Genomic DNA, 26,601 nt, shown 5'->3' with positions numbered 1-26,601 from the left:
GAATCAATAGCAGCGTGCTCCTGGGCCCACAGCGGGCAGCTGTGTTGGAGATGTGGAGCGTGCTGCGGTGAGAATTGCTTAAGGGACCAAAGAGCCTGAATGGCGGTGGCACACCAGAGTTGATGCCCATGTCCAGAAAAAGACACCCAGAGAGGCGATGGCATGTCCCTGTGATGGTACAGCTGACATGAGGCTTTGGTGGAACAACGGCAGATCTTGACTGAGCTCAAGGCTCCTGCCTCTCTGGGTGACAGCAGTTTTTGAGTTCAATGGGATAGGGACTCTCATAAGTGACCCTGGCTCAGTGTCTCACCCAGTCACACAGTCTGTCCTCTTATTTCTCTTAGCAGCCCGTCTCTCCTCCTCCATGAACCCTTTTTAGGATACTGCTCCCTGCACTACCTCTTCCGTCTAGACCAGATGTCCAGGGAACTCCTTGAATGCGTCCTGTAGATGTATGTCTTCCTTTCATCGTCTTTACTCCCACTTCCAACTCTACCTGTGATCTTCATTTAAGTCTTGGACCAATGAGCCCCTCTCTGGCACAAATTTGCCTCTACTATTGTGTGATCTTATATAAATGATGTTAGCTGTATATTTAAGGATCGTCTTGGTAATTCAGAGACTTAATGGTAATTAACTAAGTTAACACATGCAAAGCATTAAGACTGCCTTAGAGACGGTAACGTTAGTTCAATGCGTGTTAGTTTGTTGTGTTAAGTTAGCCTTGAATCCAGCCAGCGTTGTGGTAATTCAAGCATGTGCTTCCTCCTCATGTAATGTGGTAAGCTCCTCAGAAGTTTACAGAGCAAAATTAAAGCTTTTACAAACTCAACTCCCAGGTCTGTTCTTCTGTAGGAAGTCTTACAGCTAGTGGTCACCCGCCCACTGGGGTGTGGCTTCTTATATATGCCGATGTAGGGCATGCATCCTGCCTATTTTCTGGCCTCTCTATTCCGGTTGCGGGATTTGTTTTCTGATCTCCATTCAAACAGATGATTCTGATTTGTGAGTCTACCCCTAAGTAAATAACCATCTATTTCTCAATTCTGAGCTAGTGTGGGATTTCTTTTAAGCGTCCATCCACACTCTTCATTGCCTATTTCTATGCCTACTGCATTTTAAGTTTATTTCTCAGATAATGCTATGGTTGGGACAGAAAATGTGTGTTGAAGGCTTGTTTGCCAGCTGACAGCAATTGTTTTTCGGGCTGGGGTGGGATTAAAGAAACCGGGAGGTGAGGTCTAGTTGGAGGAGGTAGTGCTTACACATGGGGGTTAGGTTTGCCCTGGCTTTTTCTTATCTCGGCCTTCCCGACAGCCATAAGGAAAGAGATTCTGCCCAGCTAAACTCCTGCCCCCATGTTATTCTGCCTCTCCTGGGGTTTCTGGACTGAAGTCTCCATACCTGTGAGCCCAAATAAAACTTTCCAACTTTTAAATGGTCTCACTTGGCTATTGGACCTAATGACAAAAGTCTGACACATACTGGACTAGAAAAGGTGTAAACAAACCGAGCAAATGCAATTTCCAGCTCTCAGCTGTGACAGCAATTAATTCATGACCAGCCTCATTTCCTCAACACCCCAACCCGTCCACCTCCTGCCCCAGGTTATAGTAAGCAGTACTGAAGACGGTACCGGACACATTGCTCTTTTATTCTGCAGGGAACTTTTAGTAACATAGCCTACACATGGAGGAAAGACACCCTTTTGACATTTTCTTCATGTCAAGCAGGTGCCAACATTTTGGGCCAAGGCTCTCCTGATGTGGCGGACTTGAATCTTATCTTTCCACCCGCATCCAATCAATTGCAATCCCTGCTACGTTTGCGAGACTCCAAGTGGAGTTGGGAAGAACCCAATCTTTGCAGCATAAGTTGTAGTGGCGGAAAGTTTTTGAAATGACTTGGCAGTTGGGAAAAAAGTTATTTATTGATCGGAATGGATGGACATTTTGTCTTGAGTCATTGACTTCCTAGGACACAGGCAGTTTGCTTGCCTGACTCACTAGGATTGTGTCTCTGGTAAACTTGTCACTTGGGAATTCTTACCGCTGACAGTGATGGATTTTTGTTACACTAAACACTAATTAGTTTTAATTAGAGGAACTTAGTCTGTTTAAAATGGAACTTTCAAGAACAAGCTTGCATATGAAAATATTTAAGAGATAAGGCATTTTTATAGAGTTTTTTTTTTGTTAAATATTCCTACAAGTATCACACAAGAAGGGTTAGCTTGGAGGAGACTGAGTTTATATTCAGGAAAACCTCCTCTATCTGCTTGGGTCAGTTTATCAACACCTAGTACCTCTTAGCTACAGAGAGATAGCATGTGGTCTGCTCTTAGCTACAGAGAGATAGCATGTGGTCTGCTCTTAGCTACAGAGAGATAGCATGTGGTCGGCTTCAAGTCATGCCACAGCTCTTTATCATGCTCCCGAGAGGACCAGGAGTTGATCAATGCTGGTCAGACCCAGCTCACCCCAGCCTTCCAGATTCCCTGCTAGTTATGTATAAACTCTCGCTTACGGACATTGTCTGGTCACTTTATATCCTTGGGTCTAAAACGGTTCTCTGATAAGGTGCTAGGATGCAGGGTTATATGTCATGGGAATAAGAAAGACTTCATGACCAGAATTCTCAGATCTTATTAGATACATTCTCACCTTACAAAGACGCCCTTCCAAAGCACTGCATGGTCATATTCCAGCTGCAAGGACTTGGCAGAGAGTGAATTATGCTACCGCACACCAATAACCATCTCTTAAAACTGTTATATGATTGAATTTAATTCCTGTCTTTATTCTCTCTGCATTTCTCAAGTTGTTTAGCCTCTACACCCATGCTCCCTGGCTTGGTAGGAAGCTGACCTAAGACTCCTGCTTCACTGACGATCTGCTCTGGCCATTCTGGATGTCACACTTATTGTATAAAAAAATGTTGCTTATAAAAATGGTGCACATTTGGTCTGGGCATGGTGGTGCATATCTGGAATCCCAGCACTCAGGAGACTGAGGTATGAGGCCTGTTGAAAATTCAAGGTCAGCCTGGAATGCACAGTAAATTTGAGGACAACCTGAATCACAAATCATGATCCTACTTCAAACCAAACCAAAAAGGGAAATAAAGCATGATCTGTTATCAGTTTTGACTGAACCCAGTTTTTTTTTTTTTTTTTTTTTTTTTTTTTTTTTGAGACAGGGTTTTTCAGTAGCTATGGAGCCAGTCCTGGAACTCACTCTGTAGACCAGGCTGACCTCAAACTCAAAGCGATCTGCTTGCCTCTGCCTCCAGAGTGCTGGGATTAAAGGTATGTGCCACCACTGCCTGGATGAACCCAAAGTTTTTGATTAGGGAAGTCATTCAGTCTTTTTTGACCTTTAGCCTGTCACTAAACTGAAGGAGATAACTTCTGTTTTATCTATAGATTAGGTTGCCACAAGAAGCAAGAGCAACAAGAAAGTGATCTGCGCATGGCGCACTTTCATGCTGTGACTTGAAATTCATATACTTTATGATCCTCACCCAAAGGCAGGGATAATATGTAAGCAGAAGCTCTATTTATGATTTAATTTACTTTAAAATTTAAAATAGTTTATTTTTAACCGACACATAAAATGTAAATATTAATGTTATCATGTGACATTCCCATATATCATATTTATATTGGGTTTATCATCTCTCTCTCCTCAAAGATTTAACCGTTTCACTTTGCTGAGGATACTTAAGTTCAAGCTCTAGCTTTCTGAAATACGTAGACACCACCGTCATCTATAGTCACCCTTCTCTGGTAACCCTTACTCATCTCTAACTGTGACTAAGTTCAACCTTTCCCCATGCACTGGGTTTGAAACTTAAAGCATTTTTGGAATAATCCAGACACCCAAATTTCTAAATATTTCTCATATGCAGGCAACCATTTAAGCAAGATGTTTACTTGAAGAAAGGAGAAGTCACATTTATATGGTCAGTAGCAAAATATGATGGAGAAAAATGGTACCCTCAGATGGATCATATGGTCCATATTTCAAACCTCTGTCAATTACACTTTTGTGGAAAGGACTACCTGAGCTGTTACGAGGTTATAGCAGGAATATTTTTAAAAAATATATCAACACCAAACCACCGACAAAATTTTTATTGGAATGGTGTCAGATATGAGGGTGCATGCCTTTAATCTCAGCAGTAAAGAGGCAGAGGCAGGTAGATTTCAGTGAGTTTGAGGCCAGCCTGGTATACATAGTGAGTTAAAGGCTATCCAGAGTTATACAGTGAGTCCCTTGTCTCAAAACAAAACAAAACAAAACAAAAGTTTCTCTGGAATAGCTTTAATGGGACAAGTGAACTCTTTTAAATTACTGTAGTAAGTTGAGAAAAGTTTTCTTCTTGCTGTTTTTTCTTATCCATAATATGTTAGATTGGTAAACCACTTCTAGTTCAATAAAACAAGATGATAATCAAATGGTAATTCTTGAGGGCCACTGTAATACTAGAAATCCAAGGATCAAGAAATGGAGCCACTATGAAGAAGAACATACATAACATCGTACAGTGTTGGTATGATTTGTCTGGTGACACTCAAGCCCTAAACAAAACAGAGCAAAATCAACCCCAACGGCTAACAGTAAAGATGTTCCAAGGCTCAGCTTACCTGTTGAACCAGTCATCTGTGTATCGGGGGTAGGGATAGGGGTCGTTGCTGCTGAAGTCATAACTTGCGTCAGAGTTCTGAAAAACACAAGGGATCTCAGGTCAGTAAAGCTTTAAACACATAAAGGGGGCTGGTGCCGTAAACACACCATCCTGGATTTTTGTCTCCTCCTTGGAGGGTTGTGCCAATGCTCTCTCTGCATTTTTGCCTTTTGCACATATTTTTATTTATTATATATATTTTACTTTCATATATTGCAATCTGTGAGGGCCAGTCCTTCCAAAATTGTGACAGACTTACATGTGTCCTTAGAGTCTGTGACTCCTATTTTAAGCCTTCAAGGACTCAGCAAACATGAGTCCAGGGTTCTCCAGGACAACTTCATTTTAAGTTGGGGCACACAGATCAACATCATCATCTCCCTCTGCTTCCTGACTGCGGATACAGTGTGACCAGCTGCCTCATGATCCTACTGTCACAGTGGACCACCATCACCAGCAGAAATTCCCCCACCATAAGGATTGTCTTCAGACTGTAAGCCCACACAACCCTTTGTCATAGTAATGAGACATGTAACTAACATCTCATGAAACTCCAGTCTTCAGAGGCAAGTCTCCTGTCTGCCTTGGGCGCAGTGATGAGTAAGTCCCCAGATCTAGGCCCTATTCCCAACCACACACAGGCTTAAATCCCAGGGAAACTTTATGGTTTGCAAAGTTTCAGTCTTTGTCTGATCTATAGTCTTTGTCTCTGGGGCAACCTGCCCTCTCAGAGATGACATTTCTCCCCCTTGACTTTCTTTGAGATGTTTGTATTTCACTTCTTTTTAAGAAAATATTTTGAAAACACTTATTTGTCTTCCTAAAGTATGTTGTTACTCTTAAACTTCACTGAAATTTTTAGAAATTGAGCATTCTTATGTGGAGTGAGTAGGGCAGGAATACTGAAAGAAGCATAAGAATATATGTATAAATATATACTTATAAATACATATAATAATATTTATAAAACTTATACATATATATAAATAATAAAGCTGTAAGTATGAATATAAATACATATTTTTTCTTTTCTTTCAGGCTTCAGAGTTGATATTAAGACTTAAGCAACAGATCTTGAAACACATTTGCTAAGACTCTGGTTGGTTTCTCCATAGAAGTGATCCAAATTCTCTGGTCTAGACTGAGCTGGCAATGGCTCTCGGCATGATTAGCATTTGTGAGGTCCTTAGAGTGAGCCCCCCCAAGTGCTGCCTTTTTCTTCTGAGCTGTGCTCTTGGAGTGGGGTGGGTACAGGCTGCAGTGGCAACTTGACACAGGTCTCGGCTCATTCTATGACAGGGTCAAGGGTTAAAGACTATAAAAGTTCTGTGAGGTACCTCCTCTTACAGTACCAGGTCAGTCCTGCTCTTTACATCACTGACTCCCCCCCCCCCCCCAATTTAAGAGAAAGAAAGAGCAGGATATTCTTGAGATTAGTGAGACCCAACTAGCCAGGAAGTTCTGGTGGTCAGGACAATGAGGACCCAGTGTTTGGGCAGGAGTTTATGAACTGACAGCTCATGTCTGGGGAAGGACAATGCTGAGGAGGACTTGGGGATGATGATGAGAGCTAGTACCATGATTTATACCTCCCCCTCCTTCTTCACACTGAGCTTGTGTCTGAAGCTAGGGACAGGGAGGGCTGGGGCACAGCTGAGGTGACCAAGTTCTATTAGAGGAAAACATATTCTCTTCACTTAAAAAAGATTGACCTTTTGCTTTTGTTTATATGTTTACGCCGGAGTGAATTTATGTGCACAGTTTATGTGCAGGTGCCTACCGAGACTAAAGGGCATCAGATCTAGTGAACCTGGAATTACAGGCAATTGTGAGCCTGGTGTGGGTACTGGGAACCAAATCTATTTTCTGCGAGAGCCATAATCACTTATAACCAGGAAGCCCTCCCCCCATCCTTCAGCCCCTTCTGTGCCTAAAGGACCATGCATTCTCCACCCTGCCCTTTCCGGCACGCACACTCCATCTAGCTTTGGGGATGAGGTCTTTTGACTCCCATTCCTGACTCTTGGACGCTGTCCTAGGAAGGGTAAGAATTAGAAGGAAGGCCTGAGAAATTCTGAAAACCTTGAAACTAAAATGCCTTGAGTCCCGTGGGCACTTTTATAAAAAGAAGAAAGACCTTGCGTTGTCAGGGGTCAGATTTTCCTCAAAACAGATGGTGGTTCAGCCATTTGTTAGACCTAGTAGTTTTTTTTTTTAAATATTTAATTTGATGACTAAGCCTTAGGTCCTTGGGTAAGAGTCTATGCTGAACATTAAAGAAGGCCAACAGTGGGTCTTTTGGGGCTGTGTGTTTCCTGGCCCCAAATCTAATGGTTTATAGCAAGAAAGGAAAAGAGCAATACCGTCAAAGGTTCTGTTTATGCCTTAATAGGCAAACCGAATCACTGATCGACTTGACGACAACGTGCCTGCTGTCAAATTATCTGTGTACAAGAAGTTAAACTGGCCTTGAATTATATTGAACTTTTCTATGGCAGCCATAGAAAACACTTGAGAGGACATGACACGGTGGTCAATTGAACACTCTGATTACTTCAGGTCTAGCTAGATGCTCGCTTAGATCTTTGTGACTTATTCATAAAATACCTTGCTATCTTTTCTTGCTTTAGAAAATACGAGTTGTTTGGCAAATATAACTTAATCTTCCATGATTCAGGATCGTGGTGACTCAACTGTCATTAAGAACTTGAATTATCATTGTGGGGAAAGATTGGGCCGAATCCAGGGTGACCTCAGGGCTTCCCTAGAAGTCATGTCTGGGAGAAACTTCAGAATACAGTTCCTTTTCTCTTCTCAAAGTTCATTGCAGGGAGTGGGGGACAGACCGCCTCTGGTGTTTCTGGTAATTTAATAACTGAAGACTGAGTTTCTGAATATTTGAATACATAGAAAGCGAGACTTACTTTACTCTTAGCAATATGGTTCAGTGATTTGAGTGCCAGCCAGTGTTAGCCTCATGTACGTGTCACACAGAGGGTCAACACACGCCCAGAGCTATGGAAGGACAAGGGAGGCACTGGAGACACTCAATCTCACAGTCTCCTGTTTGTCAGACCTGGAGCTATATTTGTGTGACCAAGGCACACTTCAGATGCTCTAGGCAGGAGGCATACTGAAGCCACTGCTCAGGGGAGATGGACACATGGAACATATAGTCTGTATACAGGGCTCAGCCGTCTTATAACAAACACTCTTTTTGAGCATGCCACACATGCACACACACACGCACACACATATAATAAAATATGATAATATTTAAGTCTATATCTCCCTACATCTCCCCCAAACTCCCCTAAAAAGTCGTAACACTCTAGCACTTTGACCATAATAGGCGAGGGTATTAGCTGACATGTTTAATCTGGGCACCTGCTGAAGTGATGGCATACATCAGTTTTATTTTGAGCACCAAGGAACAAATCTGTGGTTTGACCCTAAACTGAGAAGGTGGTTATTTAGATTAGGGCTGTAATACACTGTTGGGCAAGACATACCTGGCCCAAGGGGTACAATTGGGGCTGCAGCTGGGTTGGTGGCACTTCAGGAAGGGGGGCTGCCACCTTCTCATCCACCGCCCAGATGAGCACCTTTTAAGATTTGTTTGCTGTTTCCCAGTTCTCCAGCCGTTAGAGAGTTCGTGCTTCAGTCCCACACAAGGGCATTAGGTATGCGCTGGGGTATCAGTCACAACAAGAAATAGGTCTACGTTGCTGTAGTTACACCAGTCTGCATCTCAGAGAAGTCAGACGAGGGAGATAAGATGTCCCCAGTGAAATACAGTTCAAGACTTAGGGAATGCCTCACGCAATAGGTGTTTATGACTTGGGGATAGGGTGGCGTGTGATTAATTGCCAACACAATGCCAAGCTGCAGGAACTCCGAATAAGAAACATCACTTTTGTCCCTTTGTTCTGGATTGCTACTTTCCCTGAAGGCATTTAACCGAATCGCCCAGCTAGGAGCTGTGTAACCGTATTAGCTGAAATTGCGCTGTGCTCACGGGCTAATGGAAGAGAAATGAGCTTCCCCAGATAGGCTTTAAACTGCAACCATATTGCCCCAGCACACAGCTCATCTATATGGAAACGGAGCAACCAAATAGCCCAGTCCATTAGTGCCTAAAGAATTTTGCTACTGCGCCTACTTGCATCTAATATGGTCATGGCTGAACGTTCCCAACTGTGCCTATTTGGATTTTCCTCAAATAATTCTCCCCCATGCAACTGGTTTAATGATAATGTTCAGCTCACTTTTGACTGAAACCAACATGAAAGGGATTTATGTCTATATTAAGCCTGGTTATAAAACTTAATGAAATTTAACATTTCTCTAGCACTCCAAAAATTAAAAAAAGAAAACTAAAAGAAAACGGGGATGTGCCGTCAGAAGTCTGTCTGCCATCTTCCTTCTATACGCTTCAGGTTTCCAAGGGCATTTGCTTTCTCTCACAACGCCCTCTGGTGGCAGGTTTGACATCTCCTCTCACTAGGTCTTGTTCTTGGAAATTCTAGCTACTTCTCTAGCAACTGACCTAGAATCCAGGAAAGATGCAGCCCAACAGCGAGGACACCCGAGTGTCGGCATGCCTCAAGCCACAGAACTCTGCCTGGACTGCTTGAGTTCCCCAAAGCAGCTGAGGAAATCCTCGCTGTGATACTGGACGCCGCCCTTATCAGCAGGGTTGGGAGAGGCATCAGGCTCTAAATCTAAGAGGAGACAGTGATAATAATAATAGCAATGATGAAAACTTCTAAAGGTCAACACATAGTGCCCTAAACTAACAGCGTCTTAATTGTTTTTAGAGGAGTAGAACATTTTTTTTCCCTTAGATATTTCTCCAAAGCCCATGGAGTACACGTAGATGGAAGGGTGGTCAGTTGCTCACAGAAATAGCCAAGGTAGCAACTTGGAGTCTCCTTTAGGATGACCACTGCCTGTCTGTGTCTCCTTGGCTTGTCTTCAGATCTTAGATGGCCTGGGATGCATTTATTAGGTTAGACTGAAGCGGATACCCTCACACACACTGTGTGTATATGCATGCATGTGCATATGTGTGTATGTGCATGCATGCGTGTGTGTGCATGTGTATGTGTTTATGTGCATGCATGTGCGTATGTCTGTATGTGCATATGTGTGTTTGTGTACGTGTGTGTGTGTGTTTTCTATGTATGCATGTGGGAAAGCCAGAAAACAATCTTGGATTGTGTTCCTTGGGTGTTGCCCGTCTCTTTTGGGGTGGTGGTGTATGAAGGTTGGTGAGGCAGGGTCCCTCTCTCGCTGGCCTGGAGCTTACAGATAGCCAAGAAGCCCCAGAGTTCTGTTTGTGTCCACCGCCCCAGCACTGGGACTGCAGGCATACCCCACTGCGCTGCCTTTCTTCACACAGCTTCTGGGGATTGAACTCAGGTTTTCTGCTTGCTTGGCAGTACCCTGCCACCTGAGCTCTCCCGGTTTTGCCACAAAGGCGAGTGCTCCTGGGGCTAACCTTTGGAGGCTGCTACTCATTTGGCTAATTCGACTTCTAGAGTCCACTCTAAGCCAGGCTTTAAGACTCTGTGGGAAAAAGCATGCAACTTTATTTTAACTAGTCACCGCTTCAAATGGAGCATGTCCTTATTCATATGTCTATATCAAGGCTGGTTGTAAAACTTAATGAGATTTAGCTTTTCTCTGGCACTCCACACAAATATTATGGTCAGAAATTTGTTTGAAATCTTTCTTCTTCTATATGTGGAGTGAAAGTTGTGGCGAGATGAGCAGTTTCATGACATTGCCACTCAAGCAATTTCAATATTTGACAACTCTGAGTTATTTACTGGCCTTTCTTGGTGTTCCTTTAAGCAATCATATGTTGAAATGAAATCTCCAATGTGTTGGTAAGAAAGTTTTTTTTTTGAGTGACTGGGATCATGAGGGTGAGGCCCTTGCAAGTGGAATTAGTGCCCTTTTAGAAGCACCCCCAGAAAGCTTGTTTGTGCCCCACCACAGGAGGATGGTATAAGAAAGCACTACTGATGAGGACTAGGTCCTCACAGACACTGGATGTTCTGGTTCCATGATCTTGGACTTGCAACTTTCTGAACTATGAATAATTAACCTCTGTTGCCTAGAAATTACCTACTTTGAGATATTTTGTTATAGCAGACAAAATAAACAAAGAAACTTGGTCGTTCTATGTGTTTTAAGTATTTAAAAAAGACCTTGAAAATGAAGGTTGTGAGCATTTTGTTGGTTGTACAACTTGGTGCAGTTCCTTCGAAGAGAAAATTGGCAATATCCATCAAAATAAAAAATGAACTATTGGGCCTAATAATCCATCCCTAGACCCTAAAAATATATTTGCATATTTAAATGTATTTATGTAAGTTACATATTTAATCAAATACTATATATTTAAATGTATTCAAGACATTTACGAGTATAATGTTAAAAGACTAAAAGTATCCCAAATAATCAAGACTGTGGATGAGTTAAATCAATTATAGTTCACTAAGATGCAAAACTCTGTACCTCTGGCAAAGGATGAAGTACAAGGCTTGCAACGAACTCATTCCCAAGAAATGCCGTTCAGTAAAGATGGCAACGCGCAGAGCGGAATGCATAATGAGCTTTCATTCAGATGGGAGGGAGGCATATATGGTAAATTCATAGACTACTCAGAATACATAGGATGTAAAGAGGTACAGAGGCCTTTTTATAGCGCTTCGCCTCTGCGGAGAGGCATATGTCTGGGATGGAAGACATGGCTTTTACTGTATAGCCTTCCGAGTGTGCACGTTTGTCTTCACAGTAACGGGTAATGCCCAGTGCTACTCTATCGTCTCATGCAAGAGGCTCTTTCAAGCGTTTTGTGTGGACTGGTTTTTCTCACGATGATCTGACTTGAGCATCACTCATTGTCGCTCCCGTGCTGAGAGCACAGACACCGAGCCATGGAGAAACTGAAGGTCACACAGAGGATAAAGGGGAAAGCAAGGGTTGGGAGGGTACAGTCTGGCTCCCAGGCCTCTTCTTCCACCACAATCTTTGTTTCTTCATATTGGAGTCATAACCATTACATTCCACTGCAGTGTTTGAAAGAGAAGAGCAGATCTCCACCTCATGAGAAAGAAGGACTTAGAGTCTTTATTCTCTGGATCAGCGACAGATCATTCTATTTCAATCCAAGTGTACAGACTGAGCAGATAGGTAACTTCCCCACTTGCACGCAGGCAAGTGGGTACTGATTGCACTTGCAGGGGTCTTACCCTCATGACCCCAGTTATTCAAATCACACCAAGACAGGCTTTACAAGAGCTGGGGACACGAGTCTCTTCCTTGGCAAGACCCAGCCATCATTCTTTAACAGCATAGTCTTATTTAGTGAACTCTTTCATCCAAGGTTGGTAGAATACATTTTAGGCCTAACAAGACAGGCAGGCTCCCAGCAAGGAGGCACCCTTGCTTTCCAAACTCTTTTCTTTTCTTTTTTTTTTTTTTTCCTGTTGGTTATAGCATCTTGTATGGAAGTAGGATTTTTTTCTTTTAAATTACAATTTTGGAGTGGAGAGATGGTGCAGCGTTTAAGAGCAGGTAGTGTTCTTGCAGAGGACCTGAGGACGATTCCCAGCACTCATGTTGGCCAACTCACAGCCGACTGTGACTCCAGTTATCGGGGCGTCTGATAAGCTCTTCTGGCCTCTATGGGCCGTCACACTCGCCTGCACAAAGTCTCACAGAATCCTGCATGCATACACACAATTAAAAAAGACAAATATCACTGGTGACTGGACGTCTCAGAAGGTGAAATCTTGGGCTTCCTCACCGCTTTTTCTTTCCCAGAGGTTCTTCAACATCATAGACGGCTCCCGATTCTTAAGTAGAGTTTGAAACTCATTGGCCAGGGATCGAATTTCTTCAGTTGCTACTGTGGTATCTCTAGAATGTCAACTAGGGGCTCACATGGCAAAGGCTTGGTCTTTGTTTTGTGGTACTATCAGAAGGTAGTGGGAGTCTTTAAGAGGTGAAGCCTTGTGGAGATCTGGGGCATGCCCCCAGGTGCACTGTAGAAACCCTCTCCCCTCTTCCTCTTTCACTTCCGGTCCTCAAGGTGAGCAGGTTAGATATGCCTCCTCAAAACAGGCTCCAAAGCAATAGTCAGAAACCTCCAAAACCATGTGCCAACGTGGACTTTTCCTCTCTTCAAGTTATGTCAGGTATCATCAACAGTAACAGGAAGCTGACTAACTCAGATACGTAACTATGGGCTCACCCCCACTTCAGATAATCTGGTGTTCTAGGGAAGGACTGTAGCTCCTTTCAAAACGGTCTTTTATCCTTATTGTGGTGACCAAGTCTCTGTTAAGAGCTTCCTTACTCGGAAGCCCTTAAAGCTCTCCAAACTTGATAATTCTTCTTATCTCACGGAGGCAAGCATTGGTGGAAGAAACATCCTGCTTTGGTTGCTCTGGTGGAGTGTTCCCTGACAGTCAACTCCGCTGTGCCAGGGTTGCTTTTCTATTTGAAATAGTGATTTGTAGTTTCCCTTTAAATCACACCCGTCTAATGTTAAGAAGTGAGTCAACGAGAGGAAGCATACTCTACATGAGTAAAGTCATCCAGAGCTGGAGAGATGGTTCAGCCATTAAAGGCTAGCAAGACATCAACAAAATCACCTGGAGGACTTTTAGAACCATGAGTGCTGGGGGATGGGAAGATAGGTCAGTGGTTAAGTTCTTACAGCAGCCCTGGCTAATGTGAGGTTGATGGCAAAGAAGAGATATGGGACTTTGAAAAGCCGAGTCTGGCTGTGGTAACTTCATGGAAGACTTAGAAGAGGGTCACCTAGGGTGACTTCAGGGGTGCCCTGGGGCTTTGGGACAGAGGAGAGGTAGGAGCTGAGCAGAGCATCCCTGCTGCTACAGAACTGGCAGGCTACAAGGTGCAGGGGCAGTGAGGAGCTGGCTCACCAGGCTGTTCTTGGCTGGTTCTCAGAGTCCCGCAAAGTCTTACGTCAGCAACCACATAAATTAACACCAAGACCGTGGAGACTCAGCTCAGAGAGGAGAACTGCAGGGTGACGTGGCAGCCATGGCCTCAATTTGTCTTGTCAAGGTGGTGAGATATGAGTCAATTTGTGTTCCCTTCTCTCTAACTGGGCTTTCATCCATGCCGTAGGTAGCTCTAGCATGGCCCCTTGGTGGGGGTTCTGCCTGCTTTGAGTGGCAGGTGAGGTCAAGGACACTACTTTGGAATCCAGATGTCCCAGGAGAGATGGAGTGACGAGTTTATACTTTTCCCACCTCAATGATTATACAACCTCAATGTCGCCTGCCTCCTTCTTTGCGGCCCTAAAAATAGCAAAGTTGAGTTCACTGATAGCTGAGTCACCTCTTCCAGGGGGCTGTCCTGGGCAAGTATCATTTATTAGGGATCTCATTTTAAACACATTTTTATATAGAATGTTTTCGTTCACCTGTCACAACCACAGCTATGTGGATATAAGCCTATCAGTCAGGGATCTGCACACATCTATGTGTCAGATATGAATATCTGTGTGGAGACTTCTGACCAGATCCATCTCACTTGAGCCTCAGCACAGGTTTGGGACTTGAACATTGTAACCTCCATCTCACAGGTCAGAAAACAGAAGTTCAGTGAGGCTGTGGGGTTTGCTCCAGGTTTTTCAGGTAGAAGTGGCTAGAGAATGCTAGACCCCAGAGGTCCTCTGATTCAGACACAGTCACTCTTCAGCATGCTGAGTGACCTTGGCAGTGCCTTTTGATGATAAAGGGGAGAGAAAAAAAATTGAGCCTACAAGACCTCGCTACACCCTGCCACCTCTGTGTGGAGCAGCAACGTCAAGACCTAAAATGTGTAAATGTCAGCAGGACGAGGACTAACCACGGGGAGCCTCAGAGCTTTGAGTTCTGCCGACTTTCATATCCATAATAAATTGGGCTCAAAGATGCGCCTGCAGTCTTCTCTCCTCTGTCCTTGTAGTTTTCACAGTTAATCTATGCCCTTATGAGTCTTTAGGAAGGATGGCTTTCCGAAGAGAACAGAGGGGGACATGACCTTGGGGAATGAGTGGAAAGGAAGCACAAGGCAGCCCATAAACACGGCGGTGTTTACAGCTGAAGGAAAGCTAAGGGGATCGGGTCCCTTTGCTGAAGAAGTTGAGATTTTTACCTTTGAGTGAGACCAATTTTAGGTTCCCTGCGAATGTGAAGTGTGTCCAGAAAAGAGAGAAGTGATTCCCAACTGTTCTGGGGAAAGATTAAATGTGTTCCCATCTCCCTTCACAGCGATTCATCATTTTAATTGGTTTTGATGCCAAAAACTTTGACAGCATTTGCTGATGGGAATCCAACGTCATAATTCATAAACTATGGAAAAGTGATTACAGCCTTCGTTTGGAGGCCGTGCACACACTTTATTAAGTTGCTACAAGATGGGACGTTAGATCCACATTAATCACACCATCTCCTCGTGCTCTGGGTTCCAGCAGGTGAATTATGTATCGCAATCTCCCCGGGAGGGAAGTGTTCAGGCCTAGTCTCTTGGAAGATGCCAGGCTCCCGACTTCTGGTATTTGCTACCATCCCCACGGCCATCAGTATTCTCAGCACTTTGAAGAACCCAGGAGAGAGCCTCTGCCCTCCAGGAGCTCAACCACTCCCAGCATCTTCTCAAGTGTTCCAGAACCTGAGACCCTGTGCAAACCACGGAGGCCAAAGATGCCTTCGCTGCCCTCTGTTTCCTTCATTCTCTAGCACCAGCGCCTTTCCCTGGGGCCTGCAAAAGCCTCTGTCCAGCCCGTGCTTGTGTGTGTTCAATTTTGTTTGGCATTTCTTCTCAGTGTTGAGCTCCATTCCCCATATTGTTTTTCATCCCCGGAGCTGTTAGCTCTGGCTTCTAAGTTTCATCAAGGCGGTTGATAGTCTCTTTCCTATTAGTTTCTCTCTAGCTTAGCGGGTGCCTTGTTCTAAGGGCCATATGGAAAATGTGTTAGACTTCAGGGACATGAATGTTCTGGCTCACATCGGCCTTGATTTTGGGGAAAAAAGTCACCAATGATACATAAGTGGATGTGGTTCTATTACTATCAAACTAACTTCCTTCCTTCCTTCCTTCCTTCCTTCCTTCCTTCCTTCCTTCCTTCCTTCCTTCCTTCTCTTCCTCTTTTCTTTCTTTCTTTCTTTCTTTCTTTCTTTCTTTCTTTCTTTCTTCCTTCCTTCCTTCCTTCCTTCCTTCCTTCCTTCCTTTCTTTCTTTCTTCCTTTCTTCCTTTCTTCCTTTCTTTCTTTCTTTTCCCTTCTTTCTTAAAAGGAAGGACTGTAGGAACCAGAGGGGTCAAGGACACCACAAGAAAACCCACAGTATCAACTAACCTAGGCTCATAAGGGCTCACAGAGACTGATCCAACACCGAGGGAGCATGCATGGGACTGACTTAGTCCCTCTACATATATGTGACAGTTTTGTAGCTTGGTGTTCTTGTGGAACTTCTAAGAGTAGGAGCAGGGGCTGTCTCTGACTCTTTTGCCGGCTTTGGGACCCTTTCCTCCTATTAGGTTGCTTCATTCAGCCTTAATATAAAAGGAGGTGCCTAGTCTTAATGCAACTTGATATGCCTTATTTTGTTTATCTATGAGAGGTCTGCTCCTTTCTGAATACCAATGGAGGAGGAGTGGATGGGGGATGGCAAAGGGAAGGTGGGGGGAATATTGGGAGGAGAGGAGGGAGGGGAAATTGTGGTCAGGTGTAAAATAAATAAGTAAACAAACAAAGAAAGAAAAAAAGAGGAAGAGAGTGGTTAAGTTGCTGTTTATAGAACTTGGCCTGTAGGGGCTGAGTCTCCTCCACGGGAAGACTTAGGCTGTAATTCTGAAATAGAAGCCCTGGTTTGTTCCACCATTAATGAAAACAACACCAGAGATAGTGTCTTTGTAGCTATAAACAAGAGAGACCAGTTCATGCTGGTTTAACAGGAACCGTAATTCCAATGGCTGCTATTCTCCTAAGGCCATATAAAGAGACAGACACAGAGACATCAGAAGGAATGTACGGATGGGGTCTGTGACAGGGAGGAACAACGTTACGGGTCAGGTGATGCCAAGGGTGACCAGCAGCTCCAGAAGCTAGGAAAAACATGGCTCAGGCTTGTTGTCTAGAGTGACCACACTGACCAAAGGTTGGGTTTGGGTATATTGTCCTCAGGATGGAGATAATACATTTATGCTACTTTAAGCCAGCCAGGCTGTGGTCACAGCAGCCCCAGGAAACAAACTTATACCCTGGTGCCCCTTTTCCACTATGATGTGGGCATCTCCATTGGTTTCTGGCCTTCCAGTATTTTTATTCATCTGGAACTCTCTTCTTCCTTAGTGTGCTGAGCAGAAGTGAGCTCCCATGTCTCTGTTTAGAAGGGAACCCCCCACCTTCAGCAGGCTGCTGCTGTGTTGGTCCATATCATGTTTGCTTTGCCGGTCACTGTGGCTGGTACATGGATGTGGACTGGGGCTTTGACTTGAGACCACTGGTTACACAGGAGATTCTCAAAACAAAACAAAAGCTACCACCGCCACTACCACCACCATCACCACGACGACGACAACGACCACCACCACCACCACCATCACCACCACCACCAACAAACATGTTAATGAATGGACAGATTATAGGAATTATCTGTTTAGTTGATTTCAATATATTCATCATTTTGAGAGCCATCAAAAGGAGCTCGCTTCCATTCTATACATTAAAGACTTTATTAAAATATAATGATTTGCTTTTGGAGTTAAACAGAACAATATAAGCATGCTTCCCAGAGATTTAAAATGATTGATATGCTTGATATTTAACTTTTCATTACTTGTACTTTTATACAATTAAAATGTTGATACCAAAATGGCAAAACCACTTTGCTAGACCATTATAATTCCTTATTGTTGTCTAAATCTCGGCCTTATAGGACAAATAGTGTAGTTACCACCCCTCATTAAAGAAGCCTCTTTATGGCAAGAAAAACACAACTAGACACAAGGCAGAGATCAGTGACTGTGTGTGTGTGTGTGTGTGTGTGTGTGTGTGGGTAGGGGGGCACATCCCCATGGGATACATCAACATCACAGTTCCTGCATCCATGGCTTGGGGAATATTGCAGAAGAGGGGGCTGAAAGATTGTAAGAGCCAGAACATAAGGAAGTCTCCCGTGAAAGTCTCTTCCAGAAACAACTGCATAAACAAGACTGGAATAACAGCAACATCAGTGTAATGTGAAAGCGGAAGGAGAAAATTTCACGGTGTGTCACCCATAGACAAGGAACTGCAGGCAATTAAGGTCTGCTGGGTGGAGAATTAGCTTGTCTCGGGAATGAGTTGTCCAACACAGAGTGGTCAGCCTTGAAATCACACACACACACACACACACTCAATAGAATGTGAGTCTGTTTATATCTCTTTGCACACACACATAATGCATACACTTATATATGTTTATAAGGGTATTAATCAAAGGAAAAGAGGCTATCAACTTGAGAATGGGAGCACAGGAGGGGATTGAATAAGGGTAGTAAGGAAAGGCTGGAGGGAGGAAAGACAGAAGAGGGAAAGTGGTCCAATGCTATTTCAACAAAAATATATTAAAATGATGATATCTCTAAACCTCCTTTAGTCTATTTCTTTAATTTGGACACAGGGTTCTTCTATGTAGCTCAGGCTGGTCTAGCACTAGCTAGGTATCCCAAGCTGTTCTCCAGCTAGCTGCCTCTCCTCCTGAGGGCTGGTATTGCACAGTTGACTCAGTGGACTCTGCTCCAGTTTCCTTTGCTCAGATGTTGACGTTACACCACTATTATTTATACCATGTGCATATTTTAATTATATTTTGATATTGTTATTTTAGAAAAATAAGTGGTTTCCAGGTTCTGGATATTACGAATAATGCTGCTATGAACATAGTTGAACACAAGTCCTTGTGGTATGACTAAGCATCCATTGGGTATATACCCAAAAGTGGTATTATTGAGTCTTGAGGTAGATTGTTAACTAATTTTCCAAGAAATTGCCATACTGATTTCCAAAGCAGTTGTACCAGCTTGCATTCCCACCAGCAATGCACAAGTGCTCCCCTTACTCCACATCCTCTCCAGCATAAGTTATCATCAGTGTTTTTCATCTTGGCCATTCTGACAGGTATAAGATGGAATCTCAGAGTTGTTTTGATTTGCATTTCTCTGATGGTTAAGGATGTTGAGCGTTTCCTTAGGTGTCTTTCAGCCACTTGAGACTTGTCTGTCGAGAGTTCTCTGTTTAGGTCTGTACCCCATATTTTGTTTGGTTAGTTGTTCTTTTGGTGACCTTGAGTTCTTTGTATATTTTGGAGCTCAGCCCTCTGTCTGATGTGAGGATGGTGAAGATGAAAGAGGTACAATTTAAAAATCTTTTGAAGAGAAATCGTCATGAGTTCAAGTGTATCAGGGATTATATGGTTACGATAATTTAAGCTTTTCAAAAATTATAATAATAATAATATTTTTAGCTTTTTGGTTATAGATGCTCTAGCAGCCTCTCTCTCTCAGAAATCAGGCCAGACCTCACCTCCTGCAGCTCTTTCTCTAGGGCAGAGTTGACAGTAAAGCTTACTGTGCTGTAGATGTGTGCTGTGGTCTGCAAGATAAAGTTTATGGCCCTACTTAGTACTTGCCTCCATGTGACCTGACACATAGCCCAGGCTAGACCATGTGATCTGAAGCCTTCTTAGTCCCCCCCACCCCCGCTCCCAAAATAAGCAAGTCATAAACCTGCTTTGTTCTCCGGATCTGAAGGGCCTTTTCTCCCTGCAGCCTCCCATCACGCTCCCGGCGCCAGCAGCTCTCCCACTGAAGTTCATGTTCAGACCTGAAGGCCTCCTACCCCTTCAGGACCCGTCTTCTAATGCATGTCTTTTTGGAGAGTGGGCTAGCACCAACTCCTTTCCCCGAACCCACATTTAACTCACATAATCTGGGAATGTAATCTTACATTCTAAATGCACACTTAACATCCAAATGTGTAAACTGTATATATTTTCAAAAGATCAAGTGGAAAAATAGCTATAATTTCATTTAAGCTTATTTCTATTTTTAAAGAAAAATCTCAAGAATTATTTGCTTCAGAAATACTTATGAAGCTTTTTAAGATAGAGTTGACGAGGGGACAGGAAAAAAAATGAAGTATCTTGACTTAGATTGATAAGACATGGGGGTGGGGAGAATAAGTTCAAGCACCCATTGACTGAAAGTGTCAGAGGACACAGCCCAAGTTCCTTGTCCGATACTGGAGACACAGTTGGATTGGTGCCAACACGGCACAAAGGAGTTTTTTTTTTATTTTTTTTATTTTTGGGATGAGCTTTCTTGACCTCTAGATAATCAGACTCTTTTGGTCTCCATACACTCTAGGGATGGTGACATTTTCTAAAGATTGAGTAGCAGTTGGGTTACCATAAGAAATCTTAGTTTCCTATAAAAGCAAAGAGGTTTTATTTCTAATTGTGCAAGCTGGATGTTGTCCAAATGTCCCAGATTGGAGACTGGTGTAGCAAATCATGGCACAGCACAAAATGGAATGTCAAACAGCAACCAAAAAATTAAGTGACCGATATCATCAACCACATGAATTAATCACACATACACCAAAAGGACAATCGTCCCTATGACTTTCTAGAAAAGAAGACACTGGAGAAGATGCAAATGGATCTGTGGTTGTTAGTGATGGGGGAAAGGGTTGACGAGAAGGAGAGCATCAAAGCCTCTGGGGGGGACAACCTGAAAGGAACATTTGGCTTTTTTTTTTTATTGTGGTGGTATTTATATAATTTTATGTTGTCAAAAGTCACAGAATGGTGCACCCAAACCAAATTTTATCTTTTGTAATAAAATTAAAAAATGAATTGAAACATAGTGATTGGTTACCAGACTAGTTTTATATAATTTAAAGTAAAATGCTCATTCATAAGTTTGGAGACTCTCTTAGAATTACTTCCAAAAAAAATTTGTCTGATTGTTCCACAGAGGCAGCTGACTCGAGCTAGTGGGAGCTCACTGACTCTAGATTGATACCTGGGGAACTGCACAGAACTGAACTAAGCCCTCTGAATGGGGGTGGCAGTTCTGTGGCTTGGGTAGTATGTGGAACCACTGGCAGTGGGACCAGGATTTATCCCCAGTGTATGAACTGGCTCTTTGGAGCCCATTCCCTATGGAGGGATACCTTCCTCAGTTGCAATACAGGGGGATGGGCTTGGTCTTGTCTCAACTTGATGTGCCACTTTGTAGATTCCCCATGGGGAGAGTTACCCTTTCTGAGGAGTGGATGATGGTTTGGATGGGGAAAGGTGGGGTGAGTGGGAAGATGGGAGGGAAGGGGAACTGTGTTTGGTATGTAAAATGGAAAAAAAACCTTTTCAATAAAACATTTAAAAACATTGTTCTGATTGCGGACAGTGGAGTGGGTGAGGAATGCCTGATGAGGTGGTAGTTCTCAAGATGCTAAAGAATTTCCTAGGTCTTCAGGCCGCTTCATCATGGAAACAGATGCTCTCAATTTGTTCCAGCGTCAGGGCCTTTCAGGTTGAGAAGCAGCTTAACTCCCTTTAAGGCCAACGAAGCCCTGAAGTTCTAGCCCAACTTTAGTTGGAAGGTGTCCTGTTTCCTGGAGGGTCAGTTATGTGAGGTGGGCACTCTGCGGGGTGGAGCCTCTTGTTCTCAGACCCAGCATGCATTCTAGACTCTCAGAACTGCGTGAGTTTCCCAGCTCAGCTCTTGCCTCTGTTGTTCCTCATCAGCCAGCGTTAAAGCTGAGGCTTGGCTGGCAAAGGGGGACGCCTTCAATCCATCTTCATTTCTGGCTAATGACAGCGACTGACACGAAACTGTGTCTATCCTTAAATCTATTAACTAGCACATATTCCAGTCAGATCCTCTCAACCCTCGTCAGTGGTACTGTTTCAGAGGCTTTAAAAAAAATCCCGTGTTTTATTTTTCATTATGGATATTTCAGGGCGGCATCCAGAAAAGAAGGCGCCACTGGACTCAGATCCACTGCTTTTTCAAGAATGTTGGACAGTTTCTCATCATCGCTGCTACTCTGGACTGACCTCATTTCCCATCTCTTTGAGAGCAAAATGGGAGAGGACTCTCTTGAGATGACTATGAAATATCCAAAGAATATCTTGAGGAGGGGATTAAAATAAAAATTGTGTAACTTCATAATTAAAATCGCACATGCTCTTTGACCCAGCCAGTTCACATGCAGGAATCTTGTTCTAATGGGGCAGTCACACACGCTTGTGAACATCCTCATTTATAAGGATGTAAGTCGTTCCCATTTATACCGCAAAGCTTTAGAGGAAACCCAAGACGTCAGTCATTATGGGCTGCTTAAATAAACTATGGTGTATCCATACTGCAGGAGAGAATATGCTGTTATATAGAAGAGGAAGCGGCATGATGACGTGAGGGACCGTAGGACTCTGGTTTTAGAAAGAGAAAAGTCTAGAAGGTTTCACACAGAGCTGTCTCCGTATCCAAACTGGAAAGTGAGTGTGGTTTATAGGGGAGGAAGAAGTGAAGAAGAGATGAGGGAAACTGTAGGTCTTTGTTGATTATTCTTCTGTGAGTATTAATCACGATGAACAAGCGTTAGATTCTACGTCAAAAGGCAAATATGGATAAACTTGGCAGAAGGACACTTTCCTAAGAATTCAGTAATGATGCTCGGACCTTGGCAGTGTGCAAAGGGACAGAGGTTCTATGAGCTCTTCTCATTTTTATGCTTATAGAGATCTGGAGAAAGGGATGGATGAGCTGGCATCTCACTGGTGGTCAGTGGAAAGGCTGAGACGTGATGTTCCTGGGGCCGGAACAGGTTCTCTCTTCCAACCTCAGCACATTCACAGGGCATTTTCAGTAATTACCGGTTTCTGAATTGGCTCTATTACTAACAATTACTTTGAAAGTCTCTTTTTTTGTAGGTGTAGTTTATGCATAGTAAACTGTATGATTATAAAGGCGGCTGGATGCATACGAAGTGGATGCATTTATGCACAATCACAGTCAAGCAAGATTTTCGTCACCTTGGAAAATTCGCTCACCACACAATACACGTTTGGTACATCTCCAGGTATCTCTGCCAACCACCATCCCTACAGTGTCTAGTCCTGCTGGTTTAGAATACCCTGTGGATGGCAGCAAGTGTGTGTGTGTGTGTTCCTTTGGGGTTTGCCTCTTTAGCTAACATAACGTTTTGTCATTTGCCTATTTGTTGTTTCCACCATTTTTTATTTTGTTGTGAGATAGTATTCTGGGGTATGAACTTATCACCCACCAGTCTTATTTACCTATTCACTTCCTAGTGGATAGTCCAAGTCTTCCCTTTTTGCTAATATGAGTGGATGCCTTCCTATGTGTTTCTGTTGTTGGTGGGTACATGTTTGGGAGTTGTGTGTGTGAGTTGGAGTTGGTAGGAAGCTGTTAAACCCTTTCCCTGGGGGACATTTGTACCATTGAGGTTTGGGGTAGCAGACAGGTTTGGCTGTCTTTAATATCTTCTCCTAGGTGAGCCTGCAGGGCTTTGGCTTTAGAGGAAGGATCACAGAAGGGTTCATCAGCAGTAAGGCCTAACTGAGCCCTTACTTACTCTGGTCCCCATGCCACCTTAAACTGTAGATAACTCCCTGGAGCTGTAGAGTGTAAGAAGTCCCCTGTCTTACTTTTCTATGACAAAACACCACGACCAAGGCAAACTTATCAAAGAAAGCATTCGATCTGAGGGCTCATGGTTCCAGAGAGCTAGAGCCCATGACCATCATGGCGGGGAAATGGCAGCAGGCTGAAAGATATGGTGCTGGAGCAGTAGCTGAGAGATTACATGTTAAAGCAACAACCATGAAGGAGAAAGACAGCTGGGGATGGCAAGGGCTTTTGAAACTTCAGAGCCCACGCACAGTGACACACCTCCCCCNCCCCCCCCCCCCCCCCCCCGACAAAACGACTAAATCTTCCCAAGTAGTTCCACCAACTGGGGACCAAGTATTCAAATAAATGGTCCAATGGGGTCCATTCTTATTCAAATTACATTCCAAATCCTGAGAATACATTGTTATGGCTTCCATGTGCCCAGAAGCACTTTTTTTTTTTTTTTTCAGATTCAGCCTGTTGGCAGCTCACTTGAGTGGTATCCCTCAGCGTCTCTACCAGTCTTTCCCAAAATCAACCACTGGGTATGAACCCATGACCCTGACCCATGCTATTCCTTCCAAAATCTCTTTTGGTTCTTGGCACTCCCAACTAAGCATTTTCCAGAATGGGGTGTGCTATACCCACCACAGGCTGCACACTGAGGACCTCAGGCATAGGGCATATCTACTTTTATTAGCATCCTCTTCACATGGCAAGTGAGGTCGTCAACGATGGAGGCAACATGCAGCTTTCCAATGACCCGCTAAGGCGAAACAGCGTGCCAGGTGAAAATGGCTACATAAATAAAAGCACAGTGGGTTACAAAACCCAGGTTTGATCTCATGTTTAGAAAAGCCTCAACTCTGGTATAATTCCTCACTAGCCGCTAAAGACGCTCGAAGTGACTTGGTTGATGATAATAATCACGAGAGATTTACTAAGCTCCTGCTCTCACTCTGAGTATAATGAGCCTCCAAGTAGATATGGGTCCCTGCTTGGGATACAACATCAATGTCATGGTTGCTAAATACACACCCACCAAAATCTTTGTAATACCCAACGCTCCGTGATGTGTGGAGGATGTGAGCATCCAATTAGTGCAGGAGCAGTGCTTGCATGCTTTCTGGTTAAGGTCATAAATGCTACTCAGAGCTCTCTGTGGACCAGCTCAGGTCCTATTGATGTCGAGGGAGGCATTCAGTGTGCTGCACATCCTGAGTCTGTTTTCCATTGAGGAGACCCCTTCAGATTGCAGTGCCTGGCTGACCAGCTTCCTAATGAGACCGGTACTATTGGACAACATCTTCATCTGCTCTATTTAGAGATATTGGTTCTGCTTCTATCACATCATTTTAAGTGCCGAGTGTTCCTGAGAACATTTTTTTTTAAGAGGAAGAGGTTTATGTTTGATTACATCATTTTTTCCCATGTTTATTTAGGTCAGAATAGCTCTCCGGAAAGGAAGTTTTCTCCTTCCTGGATACATTGAGAACAGGGCCACACAGTGCTCTGTTAGTACAAGGTATGACCCTCAGCTTGAGGGGAAAAATGCTAGAACCTATTTCGAGTTTGCTTAAGATTTTTAGGTATTTTATTTAAGTCACTGTAAAATCATGACATTTAATTTACTTTCTTAACTATGCTCAGTGCTGAATTCAGTAGTGTTTAAATACATCAGTGTGGGGCTGGAGACATGGGTCAGTGGCTGAGAGCACTGACTGCTCTTCCAGAGGACCTGGGTTCGGTTTCTAGCACCCACATGGAAGTTAACAACTGTTTGTAACTAAAACTCCAGGGGATCTGATGTCCTCTTCTGAACTCCAAAGGTGCTGTGTACACTAGATGCGCAGACATACAAGCATGCAAAGCACCCACACACATAAGTTAAAAAGGAAAAAAATGTAAGCTATATTAGTGTGTAAGCAATCTCTAGAACATTTGATCTTGCAAACCTAAACTGTGAGTCTGTTATACAAGTTTCTTCAACTCCACTTCCTGATTCGAAGAATTTGGCTACTCCAGAAAACTCACATAAATGGGGTGGGTATGCCTTTTGTGATTGGCTTATCTCACTAAGCATCATGTCTTCAAGTTCATCCACGCTGTAGCCTCTCAGGGTTCCTTCCCCCTTAAAGCTCTGAGGTGTTCCACTGTAATGTTGCCTTTCGCTCCTCTGTTTCCATGTTGATCAACCCTTTGGTTGCTTCTTTGTCTTGGTTCTGGTGAAGAAGGCTCTTACGGACACAGGCAAGCATTGTAACCTTTTAAATATTTATGGTACATCGTCTTTTAGGATTGCCTTTCTTTTATAATATGTCCAGGAAGTGATTATGGTAGCAATACATATCCTGTGTAAAAAAATAGCCACGCAGTTACTGGGAGAGCTCACAGATAGGTGTGTGAGTAGTGCATTTAGAACCCATGGACTTTGTAGTTTGGCAGGCACTGTTGGACAACCATTCAAAACCTCTTGCATTTAGCATTTCAGTGTACATTGACTCGACTTGCATGAGACTGCATTTTCTTGGGCCTCTGGAGCCCCATCTGCTTGTGACTGTAGCAGCTCAGAGGACAGACAGGCCATCGCTCCTCTTCCATCCTATGGCTTGGCTGTTACTTGACAGCTGGTAGAAGTGGGTATATCAATGCCCACAATTTTGCCTCATCCATTCTAACCTGTGTCCTAGGAACGTCGGTTACCAGTGAGCTGCAGCTGCCCACAGTGAGACACTTGCATGGCCCAGTACAGAGCCCCACCTTCCCAATCATACCTGTTTCTCTACCCTGGACTAAGTCTAAATACTACTCTGCCGTGTGACTCTGCCCCTCGGGACCAGCTTCGGGGAACTTGAAATGACAATGACATGTGGACACAAAACCTTTTGAAGCCAGTTAGCTACTGTGCCGAGTGCAAAGATGGGTTTGCTTTATCAAGAGATTGAAACAGAGTCGAAGTACTTGGTGATCATATCCTTACAAAAGCAATCCAGCTTTTGCTTCTTAATCTGGGATTTTATTGGAGAGGATGGGTGTTTTGTACCAACAAGCGAGTTCTGTCTGTGATACATGTATAGCTTCCACAAGCGAGTTCTGTCTGTGATACATGTATAGCTTCCACAAGCGAGTTCTGTCTGTGATACATGTATAGCTTCCACAAGCGAGTTCTGTCTGTGATACATGTATAGCTTC

At 43.6% G+C, this 26,601-nt stretch overlaps 1 protein-coding gene across 1 annotated transcript in view; it reads right to left on the bottom strand.

The window, feature by feature from the left end:
* The window catches only part of Pcsk2 (proprotein convertase subtilisin/kexin type 2), a 210,155-nt gene that overhangs the window by 33,132 nt on the left and 150,422 nt on the right, over positions 1-26,601 (bottom strand). The window contains exon 6 of the mRNA XM_050159601.1: positions 4,652-4,728. Coding sequence (XP_050015558.1) covers positions 4,652-4,728 — 77 coding nt within the window. The remainder of the gene's footprint in view (positions 1-4,651; positions 4,729-26,601) is intronic.

The sequence above is a fragment of the Alexandromys fortis genome, unplaced genomic scaffold (genome assembly GCF_014885135.2).
Source record: "Alexandromys fortis isolate MF-2015 unplaced genomic scaffold, M_Fortis_MF-2015_v1.1 scaffold_115, whole genome shotgun sequence".
In the NCBI taxonomy this organism is placed as follows: domain Eukaryota; kingdom Metazoa; phylum Chordata; class Mammalia; order Rodentia; family Cricetidae; genus Alexandromys; species Alexandromys fortis.
The sequence above is the reverse complement of the archived record's forward strand: the minus strand, read 5'-3'. Positions and strand labels throughout refer to the sequence as shown.